This window comes from Palaemon carinicauda, chromosome 1 (assembly GCF_036898095.1).
Source record: "Palaemon carinicauda isolate YSFRI2023 chromosome 1, ASM3689809v2, whole genome shotgun sequence".
NCBI lineage: Eukaryota > Metazoa > Arthropoda > Malacostraca > Decapoda > Palaemonidae > Palaemon > Palaemon carinicauda.
The window spans coordinates 280,940,296-280,948,687 of NC_090725.1; the positions used below are offsets into that span (position 1 = coordinate 280,940,296).

At 33.7% G+C, this 8,392-nt stretch overlaps 1 protein-coding gene across 1 annotated transcript; it reads right to left on the reverse strand.

The window, feature by feature from the left end:
• Window positions 1-2,880: 2,880 nt before the first annotated feature.
• LOC137639304 (piggyBac transposable element-derived protein 2-like) lies at window positions 2,881-8,116 on the reverse strand. Its single transcript, XM_068371587.1, has 3 exons — window positions 8,038-8,116; window positions 3,862-4,050; window positions 2,881-3,569 (listed from the first exon to the last, which is right to left on the reverse strand). Exons 1-3 carry the CDS (start codon window positions 8,114-8,116, stop codon window positions 2,881-2,883), a joined length of 957 nt encoding a protein of 318 aa, XP_068227688.1.
• Window positions 8,117-8,392: the final 276 nt, after the last annotated feature.

Here is an 8,392-nt window from a genome sequence, read left to right on the forward strand (position 1 = left end):
TTCGCCTTTGCAATTTGCCTTTGATCGGAAATAAATACACACACACACACACACACACACACACACACACACATATATATATATATATATATATATATATATATATATATATATATATATATATATATATAATTCCTCTCTGAGTGGAAATACCTTTAAACGACGAAAGGGTTTATGTATTGCCAGGACCAGGCAAAGGCTTTTGTCCTGCAGTGGACTAGAAACAACAGTATTTATTGTTGTTGTTGATATATATATATATATATATATATATATATATATATATATATATATATATATATATATATATATATATATATATATGTATATATATAAAACAACCACTTCTTTACTAGATATGGGAGATTACTATTCATCTCCTTTTCGGTAGTAGTTCATTCTTCAATGTTATAGTAGATTATCGTATCAACACTTTTTATTGTCGAGAGAGTGATAGCTCTCTTTTAAAAGAACAGTGCAATCGATCCTTACATTAATCCGTTTGATATATAAGCATTAATGTTTACCTGAGGAATACCGAAGGACAGTTACTAAAATAGTCTCTTTATTTCTTTATTTTTGCATTAGCACTATTTGATTCTAATATTCTTTTATTTTTTTTTTCATTCTAGGATCGAGGAGCAGATTGATTTGATCTATATTAATGGCAACAGCGGAATGATTATGAGTCCAAGATAGAAACTGTGGCTATTAAAGTCTTTAGCAGAGTATGTTAAAAGACAAATTGACTAAAAGAGCACCTGTCCTAGACCAATACTACGCCACTTACCCAAATAAGGAGGCACATCAAGTAAATATTCCCCTACTCACAATCCCAAATACACCCATAGCATCATTATTATCATTATCATTACTATTATCATTAATTTTATCACAATTATTATTATTATTATTATTATTATTATTATTATTATTATTATTATTATACTTATTTACTTACTTACTTACTGACTTACCTAATTACTAAGCTACAACCCTAGTTACACAAGCAGGATGCTATAGGCCCAAGGGCTCCAACGAGAAAACAAGCACAACGAGGAAAGGAAATAAAGAAATAAATAAACAACAAAGAATTAATAAGAGGTAATATCAAAATAGATCTTTCATATATAAACTATAAAAACTCCCACAAAAACAAGAAAAAGAGAAATAAGATAGTATAATGTACCCTCAGGGAAGCGAACTCTAACCCAAGAGTGCAAAAGACCATGGTAGAGATCTTATGGCTCTACCAAAGACTAGAGAACTATGGTTTGATTTTGAAGTACCCCTCTCCAAGTAGAGCTGCATACCATAACTAAAGAGTCTCTTTTACACTTACCATGAGGAAAGTAGCCACTGAACAATTATAGTGAACCATTTAACCCCTTGAGCGAAGAGGAATTGTTTGAATAAACACTTAGCAAGTAGCCTCTACCTCATACCTTTCTCAGTATCTTTACAAGTCCAATGGACGCACCCTGTGTGCCATATAGGTTTTGCTAATATGAGCACACATTATACATGTACTTTGACAATTAGCAGGTGCTAAGATATTCAAATGTGTGGGAAACATGGCAAAGTGAGTCCCGTTTGTTGCTTTATGTTACCGGTGGTTCGATAAAGATATCCTATGGAATTGTAGCTAATCTCCCTAATAATGACATTAATTTTCTGTAATTTTACTGATTCAATTATCAAAATACGTCAGTTCAATAAATACGCTGTTAGATCGTTTCCATGTTTTTTGTCTTAAATTTCGTTATGCTTTATCTAACTTTAAATAAAAGTAGTGTAATCCTTCAACGGGAAGCATAAATTAATCTATATACAAAACGAGAATGTCAAGAGAAAATACCACGACGGAGTCTACCGAAAGTTTCCAAGTATCGAATTGTTTAGAAGCTTGATAACCTCAATTCCAGAGAGAATTAAACGAGTAAACAGGTTGGATGGGGATGTTGAAGAGTATTTGAGTTAGACTTAAACATGGCTGAGTTAATCCCAAGAAGATCCTTCTCATAGTAAAACTCACTCTCAAAATATCCAATTTTATATTGACCTCTATTTGTGAAACTTAACAACCAGCTTCTCTCTAAACGGGGAAGGAAAACTCTATGGAAATTGTTTGCAGGATTTGATCTGAAATGCTTGTGTATATTTTTTATCTTAAATTTTTGCCTATATTTCTAATGGTAGCTAAAAAAGTAATGGGTTTGGTCCTAATTATTTGATTAATAGTAAAATTCCATTTAATGCCTGAATGAAAAGTCAATATGCTAGTTTAGCGGATGGGTTGAGAGAAGAAATCCAATACAGTTATGGTAATAGTATTCCAACTCCATTACTGCCTGAATTTTTTTTTCTAATTTTTTTTCATTATTTAAGTTTAATATGTATATTTATATGGTATTATCATATATTCAATGTTTTTTCCATGGTATTTGTCCATATATAGGACCTACTATATATAGTAGGTTAGGCAGATACGGGGTACACATTTTTATTGAGGAGTCTATTTTCTATAATAAAATTTTATAGGTATTTTTTCATTACAAGGAGGATGTATTAGAAGCAGGACACTCAATAATAGTGCGTTTATTACTGAATAATACAAAGAAATATTGCAGTTTACTGCTAAAATTTGTTGCAATTGTAAGCCCTATTACTTTTGCACGTGCTGACAGTATTTGAATATGTGAAATGGATAATAATTCTTACTTCTACAAGTGAAATGTTTAACAGAAAATTGTGATACGGTAGAATAAAATAGAAATAAAACTGGTTCATGCTTTAGAGAAACTTCCATCTTAGTTAAATTTTGAGATAAATTCCGTGATATCACACAATAACAAACCAGATACTATAATTAGCAGTATTCTAAAGAGCACGACGATGATAATTAGCAAAGCATTTCACACACAATGGAACTCCACACTTCATACACCCTTGCGAAGGACGAGATTTACAAGAGGATAGAGCACATTTCCATGCCTGTTTTCCAAGGGATTCGACGAGGTGACCAATACTGTCACAACGTACATCTGGAATAACCAGAGATGACTGTCTTGGCCGGCCTATTCCCAGACGTGGTTCTGCCTTCTGAAGGTATGTCCTTGCAATGTAGCGCTTGAATGACAGCAGTGAAAGGTTGCTTTCATCAACACGATGCAGAAGCCAGCAGTTCTGAATCGTTGCATCAATTACCCAAAAAAATATAGGCCACCACCACTTTTTCATTCTAATGGATATACAGTAACAATTGATGTTTTGGTCCATCCTATCAGTGCCACCCATGTGCCTGTTGTAATCCCTGATGAGATAAGGACGACTTACACTAATTTTCTTTTTGTCCTTTGCTGACCATCGAGATAAACTTTCCAGAGGATAAACAGGAGAAATATTTGATACCACTGAAACTACTGCATTATCCTTCCAGCATACTAACAAGATCTTGTGAATATTATCCACAACAACATCTATGTCTCTTCGAGGAACCTTCTTCATTTCGTTTGTGGAGTTTATAGGACAAGTCTTCGGAATTCTGTTGTCCCTTATTGTTCCAGTTGCTTCATAGTTTATCTCTTGTTAGTGATTTACTAAAGGTAAACTTGTGAAGTCGTTGTGGAAGTAAAACCTCACTGGTATATCTTTGATATGACTTGGTAGTTTTTCAAAAAAAAATCATCAAAGTGTCCCCACCTTTTCCAAACCTTTCTTCATAGTGACGATTCAACCCGAAGGCTGTCCCTTGGTATACATCAAACGTAGCTAAATATCCAAGTGGAGAATTGAGGCACCAAGCTTTAAATCCAAATCTCACAGGTTTATTCCGAATGCACTGTTTGCATCCATGCCTACCAAAATATTCTATCATTGCTTCATCAAGTGATATATGTTGATCCTTGTTTAGTGCCTGATTATCAGTGGAAGGCAGAAACCGTAATATTTCTTCAAATGTATCACGTGACATTGCCTTAGCAATGAGTTCGACTCCAACATCAGCATCCAAAGACCAGTATAAGCGGCAACTTGGTAATGTGTGGTATCCTGAGAGTATGAGAATGCTTGGATAGTAACAGGGAACTGAAAATTTGAAACTACCGAGGCATTGTTAGCAGGAAAGTCACTTCACCAGCGACGAGGTGGGCATCCAAGGACCAGAAAATAGCGAACAAGCAGTTTATGCTAACGAAGAAACAACCAATTTGCTTTAGGGTGATACTTTTCTAAGATTTTTCCTGTCCGGTCCATATTTTGGCTTCATATCTGCCTGACCTACTATATATAGTAGGTAATGGAAAATAGCCTGTAATATTTATGCTTCAATTGCTATCTCAATTTCTGACATATGAATTGATTCATGGTCTTCAGTGTCATGATATGTATCAGTATAAAGATGTTTAATGAACTTGTGTAACCATGAGCTCTGATTAAAAATGTGAATATATAAAAACATTCTACATATCTTTGGTATTTTGTCAAAAAGTCGAAAAATATGGATACTTCAAAGAAAAACTCCTGTTTATATTATTGATTAGATTGAAAAGAACTCAGGAATATGCAAAACAATAAGAAAAACATGAAAAATTGTGGTGTAATTTATCCTAGCAATTGTACTACTATATATAGTAGGTCAGGCGTTAATGGGTTCAACAATGACATTAACTTTCGTATGTTAGAAATACGTTTGTTTTTTTCCAAATAAGAGTTAAGAATTATGTTAATCACAAGGAGGTTTTTATGATTTTTATTTTTTTGTACACACATAAATCGGAAGGAAATTCATACGCACGTGAACATGGACAAAATTTCAGTTTCTAAGCTTTCCTGCAGATCCAGATGGCTAAAACGGAACTGATATATAGAAAACTCCATTGACACTTAAGGAGATATGCAATCTCAGAACAATATCTAGCTGGGAAACATTATCATGATTCCTGATCCTCTAGTGGTGAGCGAAAATCAATTATGATAGTCATGGCAATGGAAGGGATAATTCCCATCCCACCACAGATTACTAACTAAATAGAGCTTCGGCCCTAGCAGTTTACCTTACCTTCGCTATTTAGACTGTTATATATCTGGGGACTAAGACCTGTTTAGATTGTTTCATATCTGGGGGCTAAGGCATTATCAGAAAGACCCCATCCGGAGAGAAGCTCCGGGCAATCTACATGAACAGAACATCTGTTTAGAAATTAGCGTTACTTTGATCCCGTTATGAGAATTGATGAAATAAAATTAATTTCAGAAATGTTAATGCAGAATAAAGAACATATAAGTTTTATAGGAGAGGAGCTATAGTCAATTTCTTTTAGCGAGGCAGATTTGCACCGACTCGCAGCGGTGCCCTTTTAGCTCGGAAAAGTTTCCTGATCGCTGATTGGTTAGATTTATCTTGTCCAACCAATCAGCGATCAGGAAACTTTTCCGAGCTAAAAGGGCACCGCTGCGAGTCGGTGCAAATCTGCCTCGCTATAATAAATTGACTATAGTTGGTTAGCTGTAGATAATGGCCAATTGGTTTTAGTAATTAAATCACTTATAAATAAAAAAAATTAACTTTCATGAATAACAAGGGATGTAAGAACAGTATTTTTTTTTTTTTATAAAAATTGAACAATAATATAATTTTCAGATATAGATGACAATAATCTATACCTAAATTTCATAGTGAAAATCATGAACGCGAAAATGTCTAATACAGAGATTACGTATTGATACCCTTTGATACACAAAGTTTATGAAAAAATAAAACCTTTCATAGTATTTTGATGGGTAGCACGCTATTATGCAACTTTCTTTTCAGATATAGATGACAGTAATCTATACCTAAATTTCATAGTGAAAATCATGAACGCCAAAATGTCTAATACAGAGATTACGTATTGATACCCTTTGATACACAAAGTTTATGAAAAAATAAAACCTTTCATAGTATTTTGATGGGTAGCACGCTATTATGCAACTTTCTTTTCAGATATAGATGACAGTAATCTATACCTAAATTTCATAGTGAAAATCATGAACGCCAAAATGTCTAATACAGAGATTACGTATTGATACCCTTTGATACACAAAGTTTATGAAAAAATAAAACCTTTCAGAGTATTTTGATGGGTAGCACGCTATTACGCAACTTTCTTTGAATATATAGACAATGAAAAAAACAATAACAAAGTACTTCTAAAGTTATTTTTTATATAAAAGACCAGTACTTTATTCAGATATTTTTCTTCTCATTGCCTATCTCAATATTTACTTCTCTCGGCTAATTACTCGTGAGCTAAATGTTGATACAATTATTAAATAAACAACAAACAACTCAGAAAACAAGAAGTAGGGTGATTAAGTTACCTGCAGGCTTTAGAAAATACTATGAATTAAATTTATAAAGCAAAGATTCTGATAGCATATTTCATATAAGTTTAAAATATCTAATCTGATCTTCATGAGATGCATCCACAGAATGAAAGAGATTTAGAAAATAACCGGTATTGGTGTACTTTTAAACCTTTTCATTTTATCCATGTAAATAGTCGGTATCTCTTGCTTTCCAAAGAAACGATTCATCAAATTACATGATTAGACTGTTCTACTGAGAAATCTAATTTATTTAAATATGCTGATATATAGGAAAACCATGAATCACAATCGATTGTAGACCTAACGATTCATAGTTCTATGTAATGAAAGCATGTGTAAAACTTACGGTAGAAAAAAATTGTTTCCTGCGTGAAATAATTGTAATATACAAGAAGCTTAAAAATTCTTACTAATATATTCACATTCATGATCAGGGTTAAAGGATAAGCCAGGCGTTTAGAATTTGCATAGATTTTCCTATAAATACAAAATAATCGTTTCCAACAAATCTATGGCATATATACAAAAGACTTATTTTCTCAATTACGAAGAATAATACTATAAAATATCATATAAGAAAAAAGGATGATTGAAATTATTTAAATTTTCTATACTTAGATAGCCTCCCATAAACTATTTTTTAACAATAAATGTCAGAAATTCTACCAGCAGTACAAAAGCCACAAAAAACTAACCAGAAAAAGTTCGGGGAAACGTGTTTGGAGTTGTATATCATACTATGCTGGTTCACATTTGATACAACACTGACTGTGGGAAAAAACATTCAAAAGCATCCTGACCCATGATAGAAAGTCTGCGAAAAAAAGAGCATTTGTTTCTGATAGAGTTGGATGCGGTATATTTGTCTACAACAGTAGTTTTGCCTTTGAAGTTTTTTTTTCGACCTTTTTGTTATTATTATTATTATTATTATTATTATTATTATTATTATTATTATTATTATTACGAGCTTCTCCGTCTAGGAAAAACCTAAAAAATCTTTCTTCTTCCAGAATTACAGATAAAACCAGCGCAAGATTCCAAGAGAATCTAGAGTCTACTTTTTGCAAATAAGAATTCATGAATATATTCATTCAATATCATAATTATTCAACGTGAGCACACAATCGCATGGCATAAGTTCTAAAGGCATTTAACTTGCAGAGTAGATTCAAGGAATATGATGTTTCAATTTGGATCAAAATAAAGCATAGCAAAATCCAATCACTGGCATATAAATATATATATATATATATATATATATATATATATATATATATATATATATATATATGTATGTGTGTGTGTAAGTGTGTATAAAATACGGAGATATACAAAGAGATACACGATAGGGACGTGTACCGCACGTGTTTCACACACCCTCGTACACTGTCATGCTTTTGTCTTTTTATCTCTCTCTCTCTCTCCCGCACAGGTAATAGATAAACCCGTTTAAGCTTACCTTCGCATATTTCATATTGTTTGATCTTTTTGTGACATTGTTACTCTCAACAGCTTGTTGAATACATCTCACTTGCATTCATCTGTCCTCTCTGTTAGAACCAAACAGCTAGATTGCCACATTGGTGACCACCAGAGTGACTACTCCACATCAACGTTTTCGACCACCCATTCGCCCTACCCTTTGTACATTGCCGACTACCTTACCTGACTCTTCGACAAACGCAGCCTCAATGGAACTGCCGCCCTTCGCCAAAGAAGCGTCCGCCTTATGCGCACCTGCCATACTCTCAGGGTGGATAGCGGGATTTGGTATCCTTGAGCATATTACTTCTGACAGGGGTACCACTTTCACCTCTCAGTTGTGGACATCATTACCGAATCTCCTAGGCATCATCCTATATCAGACAACCGCCTACAACCCTGCAGCCAACGGAATGGTTGAACGTTTTCATTGCACCATGGAAGCAGCTTAGATGTACCTCTGCAATGACCCCAACTGGATTACTAATCTTCCCTGGGTCCTCCTGGGATTAAGAACCACTCCCAAGGATGCCCTGGA

Excerpts from the sequence above, each read along its gene's own strand:
- LOC137639304 (XM_068371587.1), bottom strand. The coding sequence starts at position 8,116 with ATGGCAGGTGCGCATAAGGCGGACGCTTCTTTGGCGAAGGGCGGCAGT. Across the intron at positions 4,051-8,037 it reads TGCGTTTGTCGAAGAGTCAG|GATACCACACATTACCAAGT; the intron begins GTAAGGTAGTCG and ends TCATACTCTCAG. Across the intron at positions 3,570-3,861 it reads AGCAATGATAGAATATTTTG|CAACTGGAACAATAAGGGAC; the intron begins GTAGGCATGGAT and ends TAAACTATGAAG.